This window comes from Bufo bufo, chromosome 3, assembly GCF_905171765.1.
Source record: "Bufo bufo chromosome 3, aBufBuf1.1, whole genome shotgun sequence".
NCBI lineage: Eukaryota > Metazoa > Chordata > Amphibia > Anura > Bufonidae > Bufo > Bufo bufo.
In genome coordinates this window covers 630,446,038-630,472,639 of record NC_053391.1, presented here as the reverse complement: position 1 = coordinate 630,472,639, position 26,602 = coordinate 630,446,038, and the positions used below count along the sequence as shown (strand labels likewise).

Here is a 26,602-nt window from a genome sequence, read left to right as displayed (position 1 = left end):
TAATGGGTCTGTATTGTTGATGGGTGCGCAGTACTGAAGTTTCTACACCAAGTGGTCATACCCTAAAGATTTAGGTGTCCTTTCAGCGGCATCTGTCAGCAGTTTTCTACCGATAAAACTGGCTGATTTGGTGCATGTGCACTTGGCAGCTGAAGACATCTGTGTTGGTCCCATGTTCATATGTGCCCGCATTGTAGAAAAAAAATTATGTTTTATTGTATGCAAATGAGCCTCTAGGAGCAATGGGGGCGTTGCCATTACACTTAGAGACACTGTTCTCTCTGCAACTGCTGCATCCTCTCCACTTTGACAGGGAAACATCATCACGCCTGGCTCAGTCAATCAAAGTGCAGAGGGCACGGCAGTTGCAGAGAGAGCAGAGTCTCTAGCTGTAACGGCAACGCCCCCGTTTCTCCAAGAGGCTCATTTGCATGTATGAGAACTTATTTTTTCTCAGCAATGAGACACATATGAACATGGGACCAACACAGATGCCTTCCGCTGCCAAGTGCACATGCACCAAATCAGCCAGTTTCATTGGTACAAAACTGCTGACAGATGCCCTTTGGCAAGATATATGATGTACAGTCGTGGCCAAAAGTTTTGAGAATTACATAAATATTGGAAACTGGAAAAGTTGCTGTTTAAGTTTTTATAATAGCAATTTGCATATACTCCAGAATGTTATGAAGAGTGATCAGATGAATTGCATAGTCCTTCTTTGCCATGAAAATTAACTTAATCCCCAAAAAAAACTTTCCACTGCATTTCATTGCTGTCATTAAAGGACCTGCTGAGATCAATTCAGTAATCGTCTTGTTAACTCAGGTGAGAATGTTGACGAGCACAAGGCTGAAGATCATTATGTCAGGCTGATTGGGTTAAAATGGCAGACTTGACATGTTAAAAGGAGGGTGATGCTTGAAATCATTGTTCTTTCATTGTTAACCATGGTGACCTGCAAAGAAACGCGTGCAGCCATCATTGCGTTGCATAAAAATGGCTTCATAGGCAAGGATATTGTGGCTACTAAGATTGCACCTCAATCAACAATTTATAGGATCATCAAGAACTTCAAGGAAAGAGGTTCAATTCTTGTTAAGAAGGCTTCAGGGTGTCCAAGAAAGTCCAGCAAGCGCCAGGATCGTCTCCTAAAGAGGATTCAGCTGTGGGATCGGAGTGCCACCAGTGCAGAACTTGCTCAGGAATGGCAGCAGGCAGGTGTGAGCGCATCTGCACGCACAGTGAGGCGAAGACTTTTGGAAGATGGCCTGGTGTCAAGAAGGGCAGCAAAGAAGCCACTTCTCTCCAAAAAAAACCCATCAGGGACAAATTGAAAGTATGGTGAATGGACTGCTGAGCACTGGGGCAAAGTCATATTCTCTGATGAAGCCTCTTTCCGATTGTTTGGGGCATCTGGAAAAAGGCTCGTCCAAAGAATAAAAGGTGAGTGCTACGATCAGTCCTGTGTCATGCCAACAGTAAAGCATCCTGAGACTATTCATGTGTGGGGTTGCTTCTCATCCAAGGGAGTGGGCTCACTCACAATTTTGCCCAAAAACACAGCCTAAAGAATGGTACCAAAACACCCTCCAACAGCAACTTCTTTCAACAATCCAACAACAGTTTGGTGAAGAACAATGCATTTTCCAGCACGATGGAGCACCGTGCCATAAGGCAAAAGTGATAACTAAGTGGCTCGGGGACCAAAACGTTGACATTTTGGGTCCATGGCCTGGAAACTCCCCAGATCTTAATCCCATTGAGAACTTGTGGTCAATCCTCAAGAGGCGGGTGGACAAACAAAAACCCACTAATTCTGACAAACCCCAAGAAGTGATTATGAAAGAATGGGTTGCTATCAGTCAGGAATTGGCCCAGAAGTTGATTGAGAGCATGCCCAGTCGAATTGCAGAGGTCCTGAAAAAGAAGGGCCAACACTGCAAATACTGACTCTTTGCATAAATGTCATGTAATTGTCGATAAAAGCCTTTGAAACTTATGAAGTGCGTGTAATTATATTTCACTACATCAGAGAAACAACTGAAACAAAGATCTAAAAGCAGTTTAGCAGCAAACTTTGTGAAAACTAATATTTGTGTCATTCTCAAAACTTTTGGCCACGACTGTATATAAGAAAGAGAAATTCATGTTTCATAGAAAAATCTGGTCTTGATCAGGAGTGGTCTTTTGGAGAAAGTTTGCTATATATAATCCTTATTGAGTTAGCATGTATTTATTATATTAAACCTAAAATGTTCATTTGCTCTATGATGTAAGTACTCCCTTATTTCACTAATTATACCTCTTATTTATTTGGAAATTCTAGATGGAAAAAAGGCTTTCTGTTCAATCTGTTATTCATTTTAACATATGTAGTACATTTCTATTTTACTTTTGTACTTTTCATTAACTTTCTTTCCCCCAAGATACTTTCATTTGACCGCTTTGCAATTAAATCATTTTATTAAATTAAGTATATTTGCTTTCAATGCTGTTGGCAGCTGTTTGAGTATTATAACAAGAACACAGAGTAAACGGGCCCCATCAAGTCATTGTAGATTAGTTTGGTTTCTGTAACATTTACCAGTGTATAGTTTTGTGGGTTTTATTTGCCTGCCATTTTCCATGATGTGTTAATGAGACTTTTTATTGTGAATTTTTTTTTTTTTAGGCTTACTGAGATTCTCATTAAGGATCCACCTAGTTCGGATTTTACTATAGACCTGAAACATGAGGTAAGGCTATTTTCTTATTATTTAATAGAAGAAAAAAAATGTTACTTTGTGTTATAATTGTTACTTTCAGAAAGCTTTAACAAGTGTGTTTTTTGGACATTATTCTGCAGTTTTCTGTTCTTAGTACTGCCGTTTTGTTACTGTAAAAAAATGCCTGTACCAGATGTTAGCTGATGATCTATTGGAAATATGGAATACAAGCATATTTTTTTTTTTGCAATTTTTTTTTTTTGCAAGTGGGGTTTTTATTCACTAGGTGCCTTTTTTGGCATCCTGCCTTTAAAAAAAATAAATAAAATGAAGCATGTTGTAGGTTTGGCGTTTTTTTTTGTTGTTGTTGTTTTTCCATCTATTTCAGTATAAGGACAAAAGGCCAAAGTAAAAGAACTTAGTTTACACCTCCAGTGTAAGGGTGCTTTCACACAACCGTAAGTGTTTTGCGGTCTACAAATTGCGGATCCGCAAAACACAGATACCGGCCACGTGCGTCCGCAAAATGCTAAATGATAAAAAAAATACAGATGACGTCCGTGTGCATTCCGTATTTTGCGGAACGGAACAGCTGGCTCCTAATAGAACAGTCCTATCCTTGTCCATAATGGGGACAATAATAGGAAATGAGGGTCAGTCAGCACATCCCAAAGCGCAGGGGCACGTTGCTATGGCTGAGAACAAGACTGTTAAACAAAACATGCAATGCAACAGCTCACTGCAAAGCAAATAAAGTTCAAAATTGCATCATAATTGCAAATGCTATACTAATAAGTTAGAGATGCTTGGCAAATAGTTTTGTACAAAATTATTTGAGCCCGTCTGCTGCACGTCAAGGCGATCTCTAGTTAGACGGGTTCCTAACACTAAATTTTACATGTTATGTGCCATGACGGCTACCATATAATTCAGAAAGTGCAGGTTCCACATGCATGCTGGATCCGCCTGAATTTCTGTAATTTTTGGTGCCAAAATGGCCTCCATTATATACACGGAAAGCAGTTACCAGCATGCATGCCGGGCCCACTCCACACCACCCTTGGCGCCAAAAGGTCACCAAAGACTGCAATGAGAGTCCACACACTATCTCTGGGCCCGGCATGCATGCTGGTAACTACTTTCCGTGGATATAATGGAGGCCATTTTGTCACCAAAAATGACAGAAATTCAGGCGGATCCAGCATGCATGTGGAACCTGCACTTTCTGAATTATATGGTAGCCGTCATGGCACATAACAGGTAAAATTTAGTGTTAGGAACCCGTCTAACTAGAGATCGCCTTGACGTGCGGCAGACGGGCTCAAATAATTTTGTACAAAACGATTTGCCAAGCATCTCTAACTTATTAGTATAGCATTTGCAATTATGATGCAATTTTGTACTTTATTTGCTTTGCAGTGAGCTGTTGCATTGCTTGTTTTGTTTAACAGACAATAATAGGACATGTTTATCATTTTGCGGAACAGACATACGCAAACGGAATGCACACGGAGTACCTTCTGTTTTCTTTTTGGGTTTTTTGTCGGAAACATTGAACTGTATGCAGGACTTGTTCTCCGTTCAAAAATTACTGATCATAACTGATGCTCAAGATAGCAGATCTGTTTTTATAAAAGATGGGTTTCATACATTATTTGTGTATACAGATAAAATACAACATAAGCTTGTGGGTGATAGCTCTGTACAGCTATTTAAGGGATTGTCCAGGTTCAGAGCTGAACCTAGACATATCCACATTTTCACCCAGGCAGCCCCTCTGATATGAGCATCAGAGCATTTTTTGGGCTCTCCATGGCGAAAGCTTGGCTTAGGTGTCCACCTAGCAGTGAGTTCAGTGATGTCACTGGCACTAATGGGCCGGCTTTAGCGCTGCCCTAGCCTGTAAAATAGCTAGGGCCGCGCTAAAGCCCGTCCATGAGAGCCAGTGAGGTCACCGGGCGTACTGCTGGGTGGAAGCCTCCACCTAGCAGTGTAAAAAATATAAACAAAAAAGCCCTTGCCCTGCGCAATACAGCACAGGGCAAGGGAGAGCCACAAAGCATGAAATGCTCAAATCAGAGGGGCTGCCTGGGTGAAAATGAGGATATGTCCAGGTTCAGCTCTGAACCTGGACAAACCCTTTAAGATCTGTTTGAAGTTGGTGGTAAAAATAAAGTTGTTAACCTACACTACATATGGACAGATTACATACGCCTGTGCAGGCAACATTTTGATTCCATAACAATTTCAATTTTAACAAGTCAGGGGAAGCCTGTAAAATTTGAGTTCAAGGAAATACATTGTGCAATTACATTTTAGACCCTGCTGTTTATGCTGTTCAAGCTGGGCATAGTTTGGAGGGTTTCTATGGTGATGAATACATGTGTGACGTTGGGCGTTCAGGAATATTAAGGAGCTTTTTTTTTTTTTAGAAGAGCCATACCTCTTTTCAGAAAAGGCATAGATCGAGTAAAGACGCCATCAGAAACATTGTTAAAGATACAATCATCTCAAACCTCTGTTTTAGATCAGAACAATCGATAACAGCCTGAGCAGGAAGGCCTTGTTTATGTCGCAAGAAATTAGCGTTAAAGAGAAAGATGTTTTAATTCACCATTGCCACCAATACTCATTAATAAGAGTGTGATGCGTAAAAGACGCCGCAGTAAAAAAACACTTAGGCTTCTCACAACATCGTTTAAGCATTTATCATGGTGTTCATTCATGACTGTTCAGTAGAGTGCCACCAAATCTGAATTGGATATTTTTGACATTCCACCCACACAGACCAGCATTGAAAGATTCTCTTCTTTTAGAAGTTCAATCCATAGCAGCTTATCAAAACGATTCTGAGAATGTTTCTTCATGACATATTGTATACTTCATGTCAGTGGTAAATTTACGTCAATATGTTTTATCTTTATTTATTCAAGAAAAATCACAAATTTATGGAAAATTTACTATTTTCAAAATTTGAATTACTCTGCTTTTAAGACGGAGAGTGATACCTCATAAAATTGTTATTACTTTACATTCCCCATATGTCTACTTTATGTTGGCATAATTTTGTTAATGTCATTTTATTTTTTCGGACGTTAGAAGGCTTTGAAGTTTAGTAGCAATTTTGAAATAAAAAGAAAATTTCCAAACCTAACTTTAAAGGACTAATTCAGTTCTGAAATTATTTTGTGGGCTTACATAATAGAAATCACCCATAAATAACCTAATTTTAGAACCTACTCCCTTCAAATTATTCAAAACTGATTTTGCAAACTTCTTTAGGTGTTCCATAAGAATTAAAGGAAAATGTAGGTGAAATTAAAAAATTAGACTTTTTTTTTTTGCCGATTTTTCTTTTTTTATCCATTTTTTTCCGGTAGCACAGCAAGGTTTAACAAAAACCACAAAAACCTCAACATTTATTACCCTGATTCTGCAGTTTGCAGACACCCCCTATATGTGGTTTTAAATTGTTGTATGGGCACACAGCAGAGCGCAGAATGGAGGGAGCACCATATGGATTTTAGAGGGCAGATTTCATTGGTTGCCATGTTAAATTTGAAGACCCCCTGATGCACCCCTACAGTAGAAACTCCCAAATGCTGATTGGGTCAGAGAGGGAGCCCCCTCCTTCTGTAAGCCCTGCACCTGCCACAGTTGGCGTTGACCATGGCATGTGAATGGTTAATCTGCTGTCATCTGCGTTTTCAGCTATGCTGCCGGTTACAGCAGGGGCCCGGCTCTCAGTAACAGCCAGGCACGTGCCACTGATCAAGCAGGTGCTTCTCCTGCACCCGCCCGTTCAGTTCACGTACATGCACATGGGGATGCGACAAGAGACCACATTCCCCCGCGTACATGTACCTGAAAATGCGTGAAGGGGTTAAAATCAAACTATCCAGAAATTATATTTTTTGTTTAAAATCTGCCGACCCTGAACAGTTTCAAGTACAAATCTTACAGGCCTCTCTTTATGGAAAATCAGTACAGGTAGCGCCAGCTGTCAGAATAGGTTGCAGTCAAGTGGTTTTAACAACTCCAGCCAAATATACGGTTAATAGAGCGGGCCTAAAAGTGTACAGCATACCGAATGGTACAGGGAGTACAGATCATGAAAATTTGTTTGAGGGTCAGATTCCTAAAACTGTTAGGATTTGTGGATAATGAGGCATTTATCAGCAATTACCAAAGGAATCTGGGTGTAATATAAATCATGCTGCTCTGTATATAGATAGATAACAGATTCCTGCAAGCCCTTTTCAGCCTAATTTCGAAGTCGATGTAGCTATCAGAAAGTATACAGTACAGACCAAAAGTTTGGACACACCTTCTCATTCAAAGAGTTTTCTTTATTTTCATGACTATGAAGGCATCAAAACTATGAATTAACACATGTGGAATTATATACATAACAAACAAGTGTGAAACAACTGAAAATATGTCATATTCTAGGTTCTTCAAAGTAGCCACCTTTTGCTTTGATTACTGCTTTGCACACTCTTGGCATTCTCTTGATGAGCTTTAAGAGGTAGTCCCCTGAAATGGTCTTCCAACAGTCTTGAAGGAGTTCCCAGAGATGCTTAGCACTTGTTGGCCCTTTTGCCTTCACTCTGCGGTCCAGCTCACCCCAAACCATCTCGATTGGGTTCAGGTCCGGTGACTGTGGAGGCCAGGTCATCTGGCGCAGCACCCCATCACTCTCCTTCATGGTCAAATAGCCCTTACTTTCAAAGTTTTCCCAATTTTTCGGCTGACTGACTGACTAATTAATTTCTTAAAGTAATGATGGCCACTTGTTTTTCTTTACTTAGCTGCTTTTTTCTTGCCATAATACAAATTCTAACAGTCTATTTAGTAAGACTATCAGCTGTGTATCCACCTGACTTCTCCTCAACGCAACCCCATTTATAAGGCAAGAAATCCCACTTATTAAACCTGACAGGGCACACCTGTGAAGTGAAAACCATTTCAGGGGACTACCTCTTGAAGCTCATCAAGAGAATGCCAAGAGTGTGCAAAGCAGTAATCAAAGCAAAAGGTGGCTACTTTGTAGAACCTAGAATATGACATATTTTCAGTTGTTTCACACTTGTTTGTTATGAATATAATTCCACATGTGTTAATTCATAGTTTTGATGCCTTCAGTGTGAATCTACAATTTTCATAGTCCTGAAAATAAAGAAAACTCTTTGAATGAGAAGGTGTGTCCAAACTTTTGGTCTGTACTGTATGTCTCTTGTACATGTGTCTGTAAACAGAAAACTGTGAAGATTTTACAAATAGTTACGTACTATTCGCATTTGATTTATTACCCGATCAAGAGCTAGGCGGTCACTTTTCACTCATTAAAGCAGGAAACCAGCGAGCTGAAATAAGATTTGCAGCCCTAACACCACATAGTGTACACTGCTAATTTACAGCAGTGAGGTCATCTTTGGATATTAAATGGGTTGTCTGAAACTTAATAAAAGACACTTAATAATGTATTGTGATTGTCCATATTGCCTCCTTTGCTGGCTTGATTCATTTTTCATCACATTATCCTCTACTCATTTCCATGGTTATGACTACCCTGCAATCCGAGCTATGGGGAGATGCAGGAGCGGCCGTGCGGGCATTAGAAGCAACGCAGGTGCTGGGCAGTGGGGTAGGTACAATCTGTGTGAGGGGCCCAGGCATTTGGAGGGGCATTATAGGGGTAGGATAACCCCTTTAATAATTGTTAAAACCCGCTGCCATCTAGTGTTCCACAGGTCATTAACCTCATACCGCTACTCATATTTACTATGCCTATTAATCGGCCATCGAACTGTAAGATTGTGAGATTTGCTTATCTGTTTGATACTTGAAGGTCTGTATCTGTGGTCCTGCTTGTCGCTTTCTCCTTTCCTATACATAGGCACATTCTTAACTACTTGGCTGTGTCATGGACATGTGATGTACTGGTACACACGTGTGTTGTACACTTTCTCTGTCCTACGTCCCCCGCTCGCCATATCAGCAAGCTGGGTAATAGTGTGCCATCTCCAGGTCTCCCCATAACAATGTGTCATCCGCAGATCCCCCTATAACAGTGTGTCATCCGCAGATCCGCTATTAAAGTGTACCAGAAGATCTCCTATAAGTATGTCATCAGAAGATCCCTCATAAGAGTGTCAGCAACAGATCATCCATAGCAGTGTGTCAGTGGCAGATCTCTCATAAGTGTATCAGGAACAGATCCCCATAACAGTGTGTCAGTAGCAGATCTCTCAAAGGTGTATCAGGAACAGATCCCCATAACAGTATATCATCCACTGATGTTCTCAGCTGCAGTGCCCTCATAACTATGAAGGACACAGTGCTGACATGTTTTTCATTACTGTATTTTGTAGCAAAAAATCCCATAGTCTTCTGCTGCATATGGTAAATTTTTGAAAGATATCAAAGAAGGAAAAGGCTATCATATAAAATTCCCTTAAAACTGTAGGTAGTGAAATATTTTTGTGCACCATTTGGTTCAAAATATATATTTCTTTTCCTCCTCTAAAACCTAGGTGCAGGTAATGGTTAGGTGAGTCTTATAGAGTGAATTCTTCACAGATATTGTCAGTACAAGATTACAGGTTTAGGGCCCAGTCACGACCGTGTTTTTCTTTCCGCACCCATTCCGCGCCACTTGGGGCGCATCTATATACACATATATATTCATTATAAACCTGGGGCATACATGGGCAGTTATAGGCCCATATATATATATATATATATATATATATATATACACCTGGGGGAGAGCCATGGCAGATACACATATACAGATGTATGCACGGCATACACACATCTCCATATATACATCTACATGAGAGGGAATATATACATGGCCATACAGGGAATATATATCCCTATTGGCCATATAAGGGGGCCCATAGACATACATACACATATCAATGAAGGGGCAGATACATATATATATCCATATACATACACCCACCTGACTTCCATCTACAGTGTGTCACAGATGTTAAACCTTTTAGCCCCTCCTCCAATGTGCAGCATACATGTCTCTGAGATTACTCAGGAATGTGATCTTATATAAAATAGTGATGCGGCTTTAGGGGTCATGGCTTATTTCTCTTACTGACTGTAAGCCAGCCCCCTTACACTTGTGTGTGTGTATATATATATATATATATATATATATATATATATATATATATACAGTCCTGATCAAAAGTTTAAGACCATTTGAAAAATGGCAAAAAATCATTTTTTACATTGTTGGATCTTAACAAGGTTCCAAGTAGAGCTTCAACATGCAACAAGAAGAAATGAGAGTGAGACAAAACATTTTTTGAGCATTCAATTAATTGAAAATAACGATTAAACTGAAACAGGCTGTTTTTCAGCTGATCAAAAGTTTAGGACCACATGCCTTTAAAAGGCCAAATCTGTGCAAAGATGTGAATTCATTGTCATTTTCTGTCAGGTAGTCACACGTTGTGATGGCAAAGGCAAAAAAACTCTCCCTTTTTGAACGTGGTCGGGTTGTTGAAATGCATAAGCAGGGTCTCTCACAGAGCGCCATCGCTGCTGAGGTGGGACGCAGTAAGACAGTCATTTGGAATTTCTTAAATGATCCTGAGGGTTATGAAACAAAAAAGTCAAGTGGAAGACCCAAATAAATTTCACCAGCACTGAGCCGGAGGATCCAATTGGCTGTCCGTCAAGATACTGCACGATCCTCGACCCAAATTAAGGCCCTTACTGGTGCTGACTGCAGCCACATAAACATCAGACGGTATCTGAGACTTAAGAGCTTCAAAACAAAACGTCTTCAAAGACCTTGTCTCCTTGAACGCCACAGAACTGCTCGTTTGGACTTTGCAAGAGAGCACCAAACATGGGACATTCAAAGGTGGAAGAAAGTTTTATTCTCAGATGAGAAAAAATTTAACCTTGAAGGTCCTGATGGTTTCCAACGTTACTGGCATGACAAGCAGATCCCACCTGAGATGTTTTCTACGCGCCACAGTGGAGGCGGCGCCATAATGGTCTGGGTGCTTTTTCCTTCAGTGGAACAATGGAGCTCAGGCAGTGCAGGGGCGTCAAACGGCCGCTGGCTATGTCCAGATGTTGCAGAGAGCATTCCTCATGACTGAAGGCCCTCGTCTGTGTGGTAACGACTGGGTTTTTCAAAAGGATAACGCTACAGTACACAATGCCCGCAGGACAAGGGACTTCTTCCAGGAGAATAACATCACTCTTTTGGCCCATCCTGCGTGTTCCCCTGATTTAAATCCAATTGAGAACCTTTGGGGATGGATGGCAAGGGAAGTTTACAAAAATGGACAACAGTTCCAGACAGTAGATGGCCTTCGTGCGGCAGTCTTCACCTCTTGGAGAAATGTTTCCACTCACCTCATGGAAACGCTTGCATCAAGCATGCCGAAACGAATTTTTGAAGTGATCAACAATAACGGCGGAGCTACTCATTACTGAGTTCATGTTTGGAAGTTGGATTTTTGTTTTGGGGGGGTTTAGGTTTTTTTTGGAGGTGTGGTCCTAAACTTTTGATTAGCTGAAAAACAGCCTGTTTCAGTTTATTCGTTGTTTTCATTAAATTGAATGCTCAAAAAATGTTTTGTCTCACTCCCATTTCTTCTTGTTGAATGTTGAAGCTCTACTTGGAACCTTGTTAAGATCCAGCCATGCTAAATATGATTTTTTGCCATTTTTCAAGTGGTCTTCAACTTTTGATCAGGACTATGTATATATGTATGTAAAAAAAAAAAATCATAAGCCATGCTGGGGCAAGGCACATGATTGACTGTGCTGTGTCTAGGCACATCATCACTGCTGTTTGTAGATACACAGTGGCAGGAGAACCGATGCAGAAAAAAAGGCATGGGATAAAGGAGTGAGTATAGCATGCTTTTTATTTTAAACCATTTAAAGGAGTTTTCCAGGACTTGCTTACTGTGACTTGTCCTCTTGGTCATCAGTATCTGATCAGTGGGGTCCAACAAATGGGATCCCGGACAATCCGCTGTTCGAGAAGTCAGCGGTCCTTACCGTAGCACCATAGCCTTCTCGCAACTTTTCCTAAGGTGCAGCTCATCCCCATAGAAGTGAATAGGGCTAAGCTGCGATACCAAGCACAACCACTATACAATGTACGGCACTGTGCTTGGAGAGCATTGAGAAGGCTGAGGCACTAACAGGAGCGCCAGTACCTTCTCAAACAACTGATTGGCGGGGGTCCCGGAGGATTGGTTATTAGTATTTAGATCTCGGAAAACCCTTTTGGGGCTTGTCCAAGATTTTTAATGATCTTGGACAAAACCTTTAAAGTGTCAAGGTCTCCTCACAGGGTCACTTGAATGCAAATAATAAGTTCTGCTTATCTTTGTTAGGTTTCCTGGCAAGAAAGAGTCAATTTAACTGTATTGCTCTGTATATACTTTGTATTAAGTACCAGCCATTGTAAGAATCTAAACTAAATGGAAAAATTTACTTACTGAATTTTACAGCTACAATAGTTATTGACTTCAATTAATATTTGAAATATAGCATCTTGACATCGACTTTTCTTGGGTTTTTGGACCATTTAAATACCAGAACTCTTGGGCCTTACAAGGAATGGTAAAATGAGAGTCTCATTAAAAATTAAATGCTTCTTTTCTCTGAAAATCAATTAACTGGATCTTGTGTTTTTCTCATACGGAGAAATAAAACAAAGTTCTGCTCTGCTTAATAAATCAATTTCAAAATTGTAATACAACACCTCCTCTAAATTGAAGTTCTTTTGTAGATCACTGCAGATTTTAGTATAAATTGCTATTTAAAACTTTTAGAAATTGCTTAATGGAAAATTAATGTGCAGGTTAATCTTTTTTTTTCTTCTTCAATGTTCTTTATAAATAGTTCCCCCCCCCCCCCTATATTGCAGTTTATACACTATTAGCCCCTTCTACCCCTGACAACTTTTTGTTTTTGCGTTTTTTACTCCTTGCCTTCCCAGGGCCATAACTTTTTTATTTTTTCATTCACATAGCCGTATGAGGGCTTGTTTTTTTGCGAAACAAGTTTTCATTTCCAATAGAACCACTTAATATTGCATATAATGTAGTGGGAGGGTGGGAAAAAAAATGGTGAAAATTTAAATTCCTTTCCTATGCGTTAAAACTTATATAGTTATACACTTCTATAGTTTTTCTTGTATTTTAAAGGGGTTGTCCGAGTTATGAAAAAAAAAATAATATAGCACGGAAAATCTGATGGGCAGCAATATATAACTAAGCTAAGCAAGTTTTATGCAAAAAAAACTATATTTCCTAATTTCCCTGGTTCTTTTCTTGCCCTTTGTTTACATGCAATAAAAACAATCTCTGCCCCTCCCCCTGCTCTGCTAAGGGAGTGGCTACAAGAGCTGCCCTGAGTGACATGTCTGCCTGCTGGGAGAATCAGCAGCATGTTGTATGTGTAGGACTACAAGTCCCAGCTGTATAATGACACTGCTAAGGGAGTGGATACAAGAGCTGCCCTGAGTGCTGAGAGAATCAACAGCATGTTGTATGTGTAGAACTACAAGTCCCAGCTGTATAATGACACTGCTAAGGGAGTGGATACAAGAGCTGCCCTGAGTGCTGGGAGAATCAACAGCTACTTGTAAGTGTAGAACTACAAGTCCCAGCTGTATAATGACACTGCTAATACACACAGGATCTTCACCCTACCTTCTTGTGCAATGCTCTCTCTAGTCTGTCAGCTCCTGTGCCCAGAATTGGCACTGCTGCAGCTACCCAGTCTGTGCAGCTGAGGGGGTTGAGAATCCTAGGAGAGACCAGATGGCAGTGAAGGGGGGGGGGCGTGGCCAGCACAGTGACGTCTCCTTTACAGGCTTGTAAATGAACTTTATCAGAGCAGGGAGAGAAGCTGACATCACAGGTCATGTGACCCTCTGAAATCTGAGAAACCAGCCACTGGAGATAAAGTGAGTTAATTGGAAATCTGTTACATTAGAAACATAGAAAGAACAAAAAAATAACTCGGACAACCCCTTTAACACTTAAAATAAAAACTTTTCTTTTCATCGCCATATTTTGACCCCATAACTTTTTTATAGTTATGTCTATGGAAATGTGTGAGGGCTCGGTTTTTACACAATGATGTGTAGTTTTTATTCATACCAGTTTGGAGTGTGGGACTTTTTGGTCACTTTTTATTTAATTTTTTGGGGAGGTGAAATGCCAAAAAATCAGCCAATTCGATGTTTATTTTTCCATTATGCTGTTCGCCGTATGGAATAAATATTTTTATATTTTAATATGAGCATTTTTGCATGTGGTGGTGCCCTTGATATATATTTTTTAATTTCTTTATTTTTTATAATTTTTCTTTTTTTTATTACTGTTTTACTTTTTTTTTTACTTTCATTTACACCCCAAGGGCCCAACATCATGCAACCCTTAGATTGCGAATTCTATATATTAATGAAAATAAATCCATTCATAGATAGAACATTCAGTATATTCCAATGTAGTGCTGCCCCCACATGGTGATCGGAGAAGCCATTCTTGCTTGTGAAAGTCCGGGGCCTGCTCCAATGCTTTTCCAAGTGTAGGCCTGCAGGTGGCAGCGCTTCCGGGTTTTACAATCTCAGGTGCCATGGTCTCATTTGACTGTGGGATCTGAGGGGTTAAACGCCTACAATCAGCATTTCTGCTGATAGCAGACATTATACCCGGGTGTCTGCTGTATAAAACAGCAGAAACCCAGCAGCTATGGCTCCATTGTGCTCGCGAGCAGGTACCATCTTTAAAGATCCGACCTCTGCCCTAGTATTACAGGGGAGGTCGGGCAAAGGTTAAATATCTACCTTTATAGTGCTCCCTCTAATTTTAGTTCATTACAAATATTTTATGCTGGAAAAACCATTGTAACTTGAAAGTATTGGAACCTGAGACCATAATTCTATGGGTGAACTGTTTATTCTTTCCAAAGTAGTAAAAAGAAGTAAAAAAATAAAATAAAATAGAGATTAAAAAAAAAATATCCACATAACTACTAGAAAGTGCTTACATAAAAGAAAAAACAACAGAAAACTTATAAGTCACTTTCTTTGTTTACGAGACACACAGAGCCCTCAACTGGTGTCCAGAGGAGCGGTTTGTTCTTAAATTAGCTTTCCTAAACCTGATGCCGGCATATGTTAGTCATGATAATTTGCATATATTTTACTCAGCGATCCAGAGGAAACATAGAATGTGTTCGGCAGATAAGAACCATTTGGCCCATCTAGTCTACCCAATATACTGAATACTATGAATAGCCCTTGGGCCCCATCTTATATGAAGGATGGTCTTATGCCTATCCCATGCATGCTTAAACTCCTTCATTGTATTTGCAGCTACCACTTCTGCAGGAAGGCTATTCCATGCATCCACTACTCTCTCAGTAAAGTAATACTTCCTGATATTACTTTTAAACCTTTGCCCCTCTAATTTAAAACTATGTCCTCTTGTAGCAGTTTTTCTTCTTTTAAATATTCTCTCCTCTTTTACCTTGTTGATTCCCTTTATGTATTTAAAAGTTTCTATCATATCCCCTCTGTCTCGTCTTTCTTTCAAGCTATACATGTTGAGGTCCTTTAATCTTTCCTGGTAAGTTTTATCCTGCAATCCATGTACCAGTTTAGTAGCTCTTCTCTGAACTCTCTCCAAAGTATCAATATCCTTCTGGAGATATGGTCTCCAGTACTGAGCACAATACTCCAAATGAGGTCTCACTAGTGCTCTGTAGAGCGGCATGAGCACCTCCCTCTCTCTACTGGTAATGCCTACCTATGCACCCAAGCATTCTGCTAGAATTTCCTGCTGCTCTATGACATTGTCTGCCTACCTTTTAAGTCTTCCGAAATAATGACCCCTAAATCCCTTTCCTCAGAGGTTAGGACTGTATCACTGATTTTATATTCTGCTCTTGGGTTTTTACACCCCAGGTGCATTATCTTGCACTTATCAACATTACATTTTAGTTGCCAGATTTTTGACCATTCCTCTAGTTTTCCTAAATCCTTTTCCATTTGGTGTACCTCTCCAGGAACATCAACCCTGTTAAAAATCTTTGTGTCATCAGAAAAAAGACACACCTTACCATCGAGGCCTTCTGCAATTTCGCTGATAAAGATATTAAACAATATGGGTCCTAGAACAGATCCCTGAGGTACCCCACTGGTAACAAGACCATGGTCTGAATATACTCCTTTGACTACAACCCTCTGTTGCCTGTCCCTCAGCCACTGCCTAATCCATTCAACAATATGGGAGTCCAAGCACAAAGACTGCAATTTATTGATAAGCCTTCTATGTGGGACAGTATCAAAAGCCTTACTAAAGTCTAGATAAGTGATGTCTACTGCACCTCTGCCATCTATTATTTTAGTCACCCAATCAAAAAAATCTATAAGATTAGTTTGACATGATCTCCCTGAAGTAAACCCATGCTGTTTTTCGTTTTTCAATCCATGGGATTTTAGTTGTTCCACAATCCTCCCCTTAAGTATGGTTTCCATCAATTTCCCCACTATTGATGTCAGGCTTACTGGCCTATAGTTGTCCGATTGCTCCCTACTACCTTTCTTGTGAATGGGCACAACATTTGCTAATTTCCAATCTTCTGGGACGACTCTTGTTGCCGGTGATTGGTTAAATAAATCTGTTAATGGTTTTGCTAGTTCACCGCTGAGCTCTTTAAATAGCTTTGGGTGTATCCCATCAGGCCCCTGTGACTTATTTGTATTAATTTTAGACAGCTGACTTAGAACCTCTTCCTCTGTAAAGACACATGCATCAAAAGATTCATTAGTCTTCCTTCCTAACTGAGGTCCTTTTCCTTGATTTTCCTTTGTAAAAACTGAACAGAAGTATTCATTGAGGCAGTCAGCTAGTTCTTTATTTTCTTCCATATACCTTCCTTCTTTTGTTTTTAATTTGGTAATTCCTTGTTTTAGTTTCCTTTTTCATTTATGTATCTAAAGAATGTCTTATCGCCTTTTTTGACTGACTGAGCTAATTTCTCTTCTGCCTGTGCTTTAGAAGCTCTTATAACTTGCTTGGCCTCTCTCTGCCTAATCTTATAAATTTGCCTGTCATCCTCGTTTTTTTTTTATAATTACTAAATGCTATCTTTTTGTTTTTAATGATTTTGGCCACTTCTGCTTAGTACCACAGTGGTCTCTTCCTTTTTTTGCTTTTACTGACAAGCCTAATGCAATTATCTGTTGCCTTCAGTAGTCCCATTTCTCCTGGACTCCATTGAAACTGTTCCAATCTGATAGGGACTCGTATACCACTAATCTAATTTTAGAAAAGTCAGTTTTTCTAAAATCTAAAACTTTTATTTTTGTGTGGTGTGACTCAGTCACTGTACTTATAGTAAACCACACTGACTGGTGATCACTAGATCCCAAGCTTTCCCCTACAGTAATATCAGATACCAAATTCCCATTTGTGAATACTAAATCTAAAATGGCCTTTTTCCGGGTTGGCTCCTCCACTACTTTGTGTAGAGATAATTCCAGTAGGGAATTTAGAATATCTGTACTCCTGGCAGAACTAGCTATTTTGGTTTTCCAGTTTACATCAGGAAGATTAAAGTCTCCCATAATGATAACTTCCCCTTTCAATGTCATTTTAGCTATTCTCTCAACTAGTCGATCATCTAATTCTTTGACTTTGCTAGGTGGTCTATATATCACACCTACACGAATTACCTTATGATTATCAAGCTGCAACGTAACCCAAACTGACTCCCTAAATTGGTCTCGCTAACTTGTATTAAATTAGATTTTATGCTATCTTTCACATACAGGGCCACCCCTCCCCCTGTATTGCCTTCTCTGTCTTTCCTATATAGAGAGAACCCTGGTATTGTTATATCCCAGTCATTACTCCCATTGAACCATGTCTCAGTAGCGGCCACTAAATCTATAATCTCAGATGCCATTATAGACTCAAGTTCATTGATCTTATTCCCTAAACTGCAAGCCTTTGGAGACAATACTCTGAGCTTGTCATTTCTTAACCTATGTGCTACTGGCATCTTCTGGCATTGTTCCAGGGGGCAGTCAGACTGCTGGATTATCACTCTTTTGCCCCCCCTTTCCTAGTTTAAATGCTTCTTAGCAAATACTTTGAACTGTTCACTGAGGACATTCGTTCCCTTAAGAGAAAGATGCAAACCATCTTTCTTGTACAGTTCTTTTCCATTCCAACGAGAGATAACATGAGACACAAAGCCAAACCCTTGGTTCAGACACCATTCACCAAGCCATACATTGAATTCCTTAATGAGCATCTTCCTGTCATGTTGAAGGTTATGCACAGGCAAAACTGCAGAAAATGAAACAGTCGATGCAACCTCCCGTATATCATTACCAAGTGTGTGAAAATCTTCCTTCACCTTTGAAACCTCATTGCAAGCTAGATCATTTGTCCCAAGATGGATAATAACATCCACCTCCCTTTCCTGCTTTGCTTGCCTAACAATATTAAGGATGCGTCATCTGTCCCTGCTAGCGGTAGCACCAGGGAGACATCTCGCAAAACCATTTTCCTCAAACTTCACACCTCTAATGATAGAATCATCCACCAACAGCTGCTTACCATCATTCCTCACCTTATCCTTTTTGTCTTTGGCTGCAGTCTTGCATACTTTAGGCATAGGAGATGATTGTTCCTCACCCACTGTGCCTGAGCCATCCTCCATGTTGCTCTTGCGCTCTGAAAGTGGTGCAAATGAATTATGGAGAGCCACAGACTGTGGGACATCTCTTCTATCAACAACTCTAACTCTACCAGAACCTGCAGTAACCCATCTTCCATTTCTAGGGGGCCTCTGTGGCAGTGGCATTGCAACATTCCTAGCCTAAGTTTGTTTAACAGTTAATTTACAAATCTCAGATTTTAAAAATGCAATTTCCTGCTGCATTATGGAGAGCTGTCTACAGATCAGATAGCATCCAAACCTCCGAAGAGTGAAACCTGAAATTCACAACAATTCCTGCACAGAACCAGGTCTGCCATTTTAAAGAGGAAAACGATTTTAAACAAACAAATCTTACTTTTTTAGGTTGTATCCACCTCCAGATTATCTCCTGAATATCTCATATGCACTTAGTAATGCTGCAAGCTATAATTAGGCAAGCTAATACTATGTTGCTATATTTACACCACACTCCCACAAAAGCTCCTCCCACAACAACAAATTTAACACCTTAATCACCCTATGCTCATTTGCAATCAGACAATAGCAAAAACCTGTCTAACAAATTCCTTACCTGTTTTGAAGCACAGTGTCTGAGTAGCCACCAAAAACACAGCTGAATTTCTGCTACAGTGTAAAAGCTCTAAGTTAGTCTCCTGAATATCTCAGATGCACTTAGTAATGCTGCACTTTGAGAATGTTACAAGCAAGTGTCGTTTAGCCTACAATAGTCATCACATATATCAACTGGTCTCCATAATAGAAATAGTACCCACCCTGAGGTTACCCCTGAGCCCTCACTTAAATGGGACAGCTTCTTCCTATTCACCTGAGGATACATAATCAGTATAGCAAAGACGGATAACACCTTCAGCAACTTTATTTCACTCTTTTGGATCAAACTCAGAGAGAGACACCTTCAAAGTAACCTTCAACTAAAAGTGAGACAAGATCTTACAAAGCTTACACCTCTGTATGTACATGCAAGCTAGTTCTCTTTCTATATGGACAAGAGAACCATAATATCTCAAAAGAAATGTATCTTACTTGATTGACTTACCTTGTGGGATACTTTTTGGGGTGCATGAGTATTGTATGCCAGACTACTCTTGGTTTCTAGGAAAAGACCAGTTGATATATGTGATGACTATTGTAGGCTAGACAATGTTCCTCTGGATTTCTGGGGGAAAATATATGCAAATTATCATGTCTAACAACTGCCAGGTCAGATAGGTTTAGGAAAGCTAATATGAATATTTTTCCCAACAACCCAGAGGGCCATCGCCTGGCCTACAATACTGCACACATGTACTCCGCGTACCAGGTGCATCGCCTGGTCTACAACACTGTACACATGTACTTGGCGTACCAGGCGCATCGCTTGGCCTACAATACTACACAAACTAGTACTTAGCATACCATTGGCTCTCCATAATGGGAAAGAGTACCCCTTAGGCCGCATGCACACGACCTTTCTGTTTTTTTGCGGTCTGCAAAACGGACAAAAATAGGACATATTCTATTTTTATTTGCGGGGCCACAGAATGGTGCAACGGATGCAGACAGCACACGAAGTGCTGTCCGCATCTTTTGCGGCCCCATTGAAGTGAATGGGTCCGCATCTGAGCTGCCAAAATGGCGGCTCGGATGCGGACCCAAACAACGGCCGTGTGCATGAGGCTTTAGACAAAGAACCAGATTTTTGTCCCTTTATGGCCCTCAGGAGATTGTAGCAAACATCAAACCATGGTCACCTGACCAAAAACTCTTTTTAGGTGTCCTATCTATATGTTAAAACTTTAACCTTTATTATTTACTTTTAAAACAAAAATACTCATCTCAAACGCTGGGAGATCAGGCAGTTTGCCTCCGAACATTTGCACAATATATATTGAGCTGGACAATGATTGCGACCCTAGTGGTTGTGGATCTTGCCCTATACTACAACCTGTCTAAAAATTGTAGATTGTCACTACCCCACCCGACATGTTTTGGTGCGATGCGGCTTCGTCAGGGGAGTTGGGGTAATAGCGTGACATGCTCTGTTTTGCCTGCCTAAATAAACTATCTATCCCCTCCCAAAGTATGGGTTCCACCAATCGAGTTGTGTTGCTGTGATTGACATGTGTATTAGCCCGTCCTGTGGGCTTCACCAGGATTGACAGGTGGGCGGGGGGAGTGACATCAGCCGAGTGCTGCTCCTCTGCACCAATGAATTGAATCGCACCCCCCCCCCCCCCTACATAGTATTGCATCACTGATGATGCTTTCTTACCGCCTATCACGAGTTGTTTTGCTGCGATTGACATGTGTATTAGCCCATCCTGTGGGCTTCACCAGGATTGACAGGTGGGCAGGAGGAGTGACATCTGCCGAGTGCTACTCCTCTCCACCAATGAATTGAATCGCACACCCCCTTACATAGTATCGCATCACTGATGATGGTTTCTTGCCGCCTATCACGCGCGTCCCTCTGGGTACTGTGCGATTGGCATGTATATCAACTCATCCTATGAATAACAAGTAGGCGGGGGGAGTGACATCAGCCGAGCGTCGCTCCCCTCCACCAATTTGATGAATCGCACCAAAGACACACCCCCTTCCATTATATCGCATCACTAATGATGCTTTCTTACCGCCTATTGCGTGCGTCCTTCTGAGTGCTGCTCTGAACCAGGGGCGTGCGACGTCACGGAAGCGCTGCTTCCTTACTACCAGTACGATTCACCTCGACACAGACACGCCCCCATCCTCCATATCACGTGACCAGTGTCTCTTGACAGGGGTAGGAGGTTGGACTATGTCATTCTCAATGCAGTAACCCTTTCCTTTCTGCTCATGTAGTAGTCAGCAAGTGATCACTGTGATACTATGTCCATGGACACCCTAGCAATGCCATAGGTGCCTCTCACACGGGCTATCCTATACCTTATCCCTTTCATGTATAGGATCAGTGACAGGGGAGGGGAGGGGAATATGGTATGTATTGCAGGCTAATTTACACAAAAATAAGGGCTTCTCAAATTTATAGTGTATTAGCATCTTATATCTACACTAATGGCAATATCGGCATTATATGGCTACTTAACTCCTTACATGGATCATAGTTTACTAAATGAAATCTGTGTATGAGAAGCCCTCATTGAGGCCCCTCGGACTCATGGATTGTAGTCTATAAATCCATCTGGCTTCCTCCTGTAATAATTTCAGATCCAAATTTCTCTTCTTGGTCCCAGTTTTATTCTTGCAATACCCCACAATTTGAACACTTTGTGGTTTCCATTGTGTACGTATGCCTGTAGAGAGGGGTATGCTTTTTAGTATTGATAGCACTGACGTGTCCAGAAATTCTTCTTCTTAGTTCCAGTATTGTTTTGCCCACATATAACTTTGGACAGGTGCACGTTGCCACGTACACAATGCCGCTGCTGCGGCAATAAAAAAAACCATCTACTGGGTTCCTGATTTTTTTTTTAATTCTGGGTAATGTACAGTTACCACAGTGAAATGAGCCCTTTATCTTTGACTTCAGCCATAATGCATTGTCCGTATGTATTTTAGGCAGAAAACTGTGAACCAGATGGTCCCTGACATTCTGCCCCCTTCTATATGTGATACTCGGATATGCTGGCAAGACCCTCTTAAGATCAGCGTCACTCGTAAGTATTCTCCAGTGTTTTAAAAGAAATCCCCATCATTTGTTGGTGGTGACTATTAAAGGTGCCGATACATCTAATTACCTGAGTTTTCTGGGAAGTAAATTCTCCATCCCAAAATATAAGGACGTCATCAATGAATCTGCCCCAAAATAAAATCTGCCTGGTAAATTGTGAAAAAGCATCAGAAAAAACTATATGAACCTCCCACCACCCTAAAAATAAATTAGCAAAAGTCGGTGCACATGGCGTACCCATAGCGGTACCTTTCATCGGATGGCAAAAGGTACCGCTATGGATAAAATAATTGTGTGAGTACAAATCTCAATAAATCTAAAACCTAGTTTTAGGGAGGCAATATTGTGATTCAAAATAGAACAGACTATGAGCAGATGATTGAGAGATTATTAAAAGATGACACAACATATGAGATCATACCGGAAAATCCTACGGATAATGTGGCGAAACCAACCTCGCTACTGGGTTTTGGAGGGGCCTGGCTACCAGCCTCTTGCCTCACGATTATGGCCCATACTAACTTTAAACGAGAAGACAGACCGACCGCACAGCTTAAATCTGTGGAACTGTTTTGGGCAGGAAAGCCATGCTTGCGGTCGGCCAAATGTGACTTCCATGGAATTCGTGAACCCCTGCTCGGATCTGGGTGATTTTTGGATATGTTGTTCACCCAGATCAGAGCTATCCATGGATGTATACAGTATGGGGATATGTGGGGTTTTGAGTTGTGTGACAGACATATCTGTCTTTGGAATTGTATTGTATGTTATGTGAGGGTACCCAGATAGAAAATTTTATTGTATTTGTGTAGTCTGAGTGCCATTCACCTAATAATATGCACTCAGACTTGAGCTATCTGCGGATATGTTAAATGTCTGTGTTTACTGTAAGGGTTGTTTAAATGGTGATTTCTGTCCTGTTGTCCCCACATGTGTATTGGCGATTTCCCTTTGTCCTGAGAGATAATTGAATTACTCCTCGGGTGTCTCCAGGGCAGAGGGGAGGAAACCATGATGCATTGTGGGGATGTATTGTGTCTGTGTATCCTGAATTGCTGCATATCTGTCCTGTATCACAGTCGCCCATCTGGTCCCCTAGGGCAGTGGTCCCCAACCTTTTTTGCACCAAGGACCGGTTTCATGCAAGACAATTTTCCCATGGACCGGGGGGGGGGGAGGGGCGGGGATTAGGGGGTGGGCGGGGCTGACTGATTCACGCGCATAACAAAACACAAGGTGCATATTAAAATATATAACACTATATAATGACTATATAAACTGACTATGGTCTCTGCTGCACTGGTCTCTGCTGCACTGGTCTCTGCTGCACTGTACCGTATTTTTCGCCCTATAAGATGCACCTAGTTTTAGAGGAGAACAATAAGAAAAAAATATTTTTCATTACACCTCAGGTCAGACCATCTATCAGCCCCCAATGTCAGCCATAAACCCCCCCAATGTCAGCCATATACCCCCCCAATGTCAGCCATAAACCCCCCCAATGTCAGCCATAAACCCCCCCAATGTCACCCATAAGCCCCCCAATGTCACCCATAAGCCCCCCAATGTCAGCCATACGCCCCCATTAGCCCCTCATGTCAGCCATAAGCCCCCCATTAGCCCCTCATGTCAGCCTTAAGCCCCCCATTAGCCCCTCATGTCAGCCATAAGCCCCCTATTAGCCCCTCATGTCAGCCATAAGCCCCCCATTAGCCTCTTATGTCAGCCATAAGCCCCCATTAGCCCCTCATGTCAGCCATAAGCCCCCATTAGCCCCTCACATCAGCCATAAGCCCCCCATTAGCCCTTCATGTCAGCCATAAGCCCCCCATTAGCCCTCATGTCAGCCATAAGCCCCCATTAGCCCCTCATGTCAGCCATAAACCCCCCATTAGCCCCTCATGTCAGCCATTAGCCCCTCATGTCAGCCATAAGCCCCCCATTAGCCCCTCATGTCAGCCATAAGCCCCCCATTAGCCCCTCATGTCAGCCATAAGCCCCCCATTAGCCCCTCATGTCAGCCATAAGCCCCCCATTAGTCCCTCATGTCAGCCATAAGCCCCCCATTAGCCCCTCATGTCATCCATAAGCCCCCCATTAGCCCCTCATGTCAGCCATAAGCCCCCCATTAGCCCCTCATGTCAGCCATAAGCCCCCCATTAGCCCCTCATGTCAGCCATAAGCCCCCCATTAGCCCCTCATGTCAGCCATAAGCCCCCTATTAGCCCCTCATGTCAGCCATGATTAGCCCCTCATGTCAGCCGTTAGCCCCTCATTAGCCCCTCATGTCAGCCATAAGCCCCCCATTAGCCCCTTTATGTCAGCCCCATGTCCCTCATGTCAGCCCCATGTCCCCCAGGTCAGCCATCAGCCCCCAGTGCAAATAAAATAAACACTTACCTCTCCTGCTCCTGGTCACCATCGCGATCCTCTTCATTCTGCTGTCGGCTGGCTGTGTATAGCGGCGCACAGCGTGAGGTCACAGAGAGACCTCACGCTGTGCGCAGCCATGCACAGCCGATAGCCGAGCCGAGGACCAGGAAGCGGTGAGTACAGATCCTTCACCGCTCCCTGGTCCTTCTGTACTAATGAAGCGCTTCCATAATGGAAGCGCTTCATTAGTACAGAGTTAAAGACTGCCCTGATCGCCCCGGCCCGGCTAACAATCCTCCACGGCCCGGTCCTGGGCCGCGGCCCGGTGGTTGGGGACCACTGCCCTAGGGGAGTGTCCACCAGATGGGGACCTGCATAAATACGGGCGGGTAGCCCTCAATAAAGAGTTCCTGTTTTACCCTTTATCATGTTGAGTCTGGTGTTTGGGTAACTGATCGACACTGGGGGATTGCTATACGCCGAAGATTTGCTATACTCCCCTGGCATAACTACTAGCTCTTACGAGAGCTGTTCCTGCTCTCTGGATTTAGGAGAGGTTCACCCACTGGAGCCTGGAGCCTTGCCGTAGGTCCAGGGTGGGTAGGAGACGGTGAGACCTCAACCAAGCTTCGGCGGCTCGTGGGGTCTGCAGCGCTTACGGTGTTAAGTGGAGTGCTTGGAGTCCTCGGAAAGCACTAGGAGCATCTATCGACGGAGGTACCCGGTCGGGGTGCCAGGAGATGCGTTACAGATAAATATCTCTGTGAATTACACACTATCCTTACAAAAGCTAAGGACTGCAAATTAATATCAAAGGAGGAATTTGAATTTCTTTTTAATAAACATCCCACCATTGCAACATTTTACGCACTCCCTAAAATCCACAAGAACAAGACTCCTATACCAGGACGACCAATAGTTTCAGGCAATGATTCACTCACGCAACCAACCAGTGAATATATAGATGCACTATTAAGACCTTTTGTTACATCATTACCTTCCTATCTAAAGGACACCAGTGACATACTGGTGAAAATCAATGACATCACATTACCAGCCTCGGCGTATCTAGCCAGTATTGACGTCGAGGCGCTATACAGCAACATAGAACATGAAATAGGCATCAGGGCAGCGAAATCCTATCTGGATACTAAGAGCACGCTTTTTTTAACACAAATCTTTTTTTGAACACAATTGTTTCGTTTTGGATTTATTGAGATTTGTACTCACACATAATTATTTTATCCATAGTGGTACCTTTTACCATCAGACGAAAGGTACCGCTATGGGTACGCCATGTGCGCTAATTTACTTTTAGGGTGGTGGGAGGTTCATATAGTTTTTTCTGATACTTTTTCACTGTTTACCAGGCACATTTTATTTTGGGGCAGATTTATTGATGACGTCCTTATATTTTGGGATGGAGAATTACAATTGTTCCATGATTTTGTTGAGAAACTGAATGTCAACACAATTGGCATGCACTTCACAAGCGAAATTCATTTGCAGGAAATTTGCTTCCTGGATTTAAAAATCAGCAAAGATGAAAATGGACAGATGCAGACAGAGATTTTTAGGAAAAAAACTTCCACCAATAATTTCCACCACTGGTCCAGCTGGCATCCGAAAGCAATAAAAAATGGGATTCCAGTTGGTCAGTATTTAAGAGCCAAAAGAAATTGCAGTACAAAGGAAGCCTTTGAAAAAGAGGCAGGGGAACTCTATAGATGTTTTTCAGGGCAAGGGGTTACCCACGCAAACCCCTGAAAAAAGCATACAATAGAGCGAAAAATCAAAAAAGAGAGGAGTTGATAGTATCAAAAAACATCAAGGATACTTACCAGAAAACTCAGATAATTAGATGTATCGGCACCTTTGATAGTCACTACCAACAAATGATGGGGATTTTTAAAAAACGCTGGAGAATACGTACGAGTGACGCTGATCTTTGGACGGTCTTTCCTGCATATCCGAGTATCACATATAGAAGGAGGCAGAATGTCAGGGACCATCTGGTCCACAGTTTTCTGCCTAAAATACATACGGATAATGCATTATGGCTGAAGTCAGATACAGGGCTTATTCCCCTGTGGTAACTGTACAT

The 26,602-nt window shown here is 41.7% G+C and overlaps 1 protein-coding gene across 1 annotated transcript in view; it reads left to right on the top strand.

Annotated features, from left to right (window-relative positions):
- B3GLCT (beta 3-glucosyltransferase) overlaps positions 1 to 26,602 on the top strand; it is a 587,625-nt gene that overhangs the window by 391,769 nt on the left and 169,254 nt on the right. Inside the window, exon 8 of the mRNA XM_040426156.1 lies at positions 2,675 to 2,738. Coding sequence (XP_040282090.1) covers positions 2,675 to 2,738 — 64 coding nt within the window. The remainder of the gene's footprint in view (positions 1 to 2,674; positions 2,739 to 26,602) is intronic.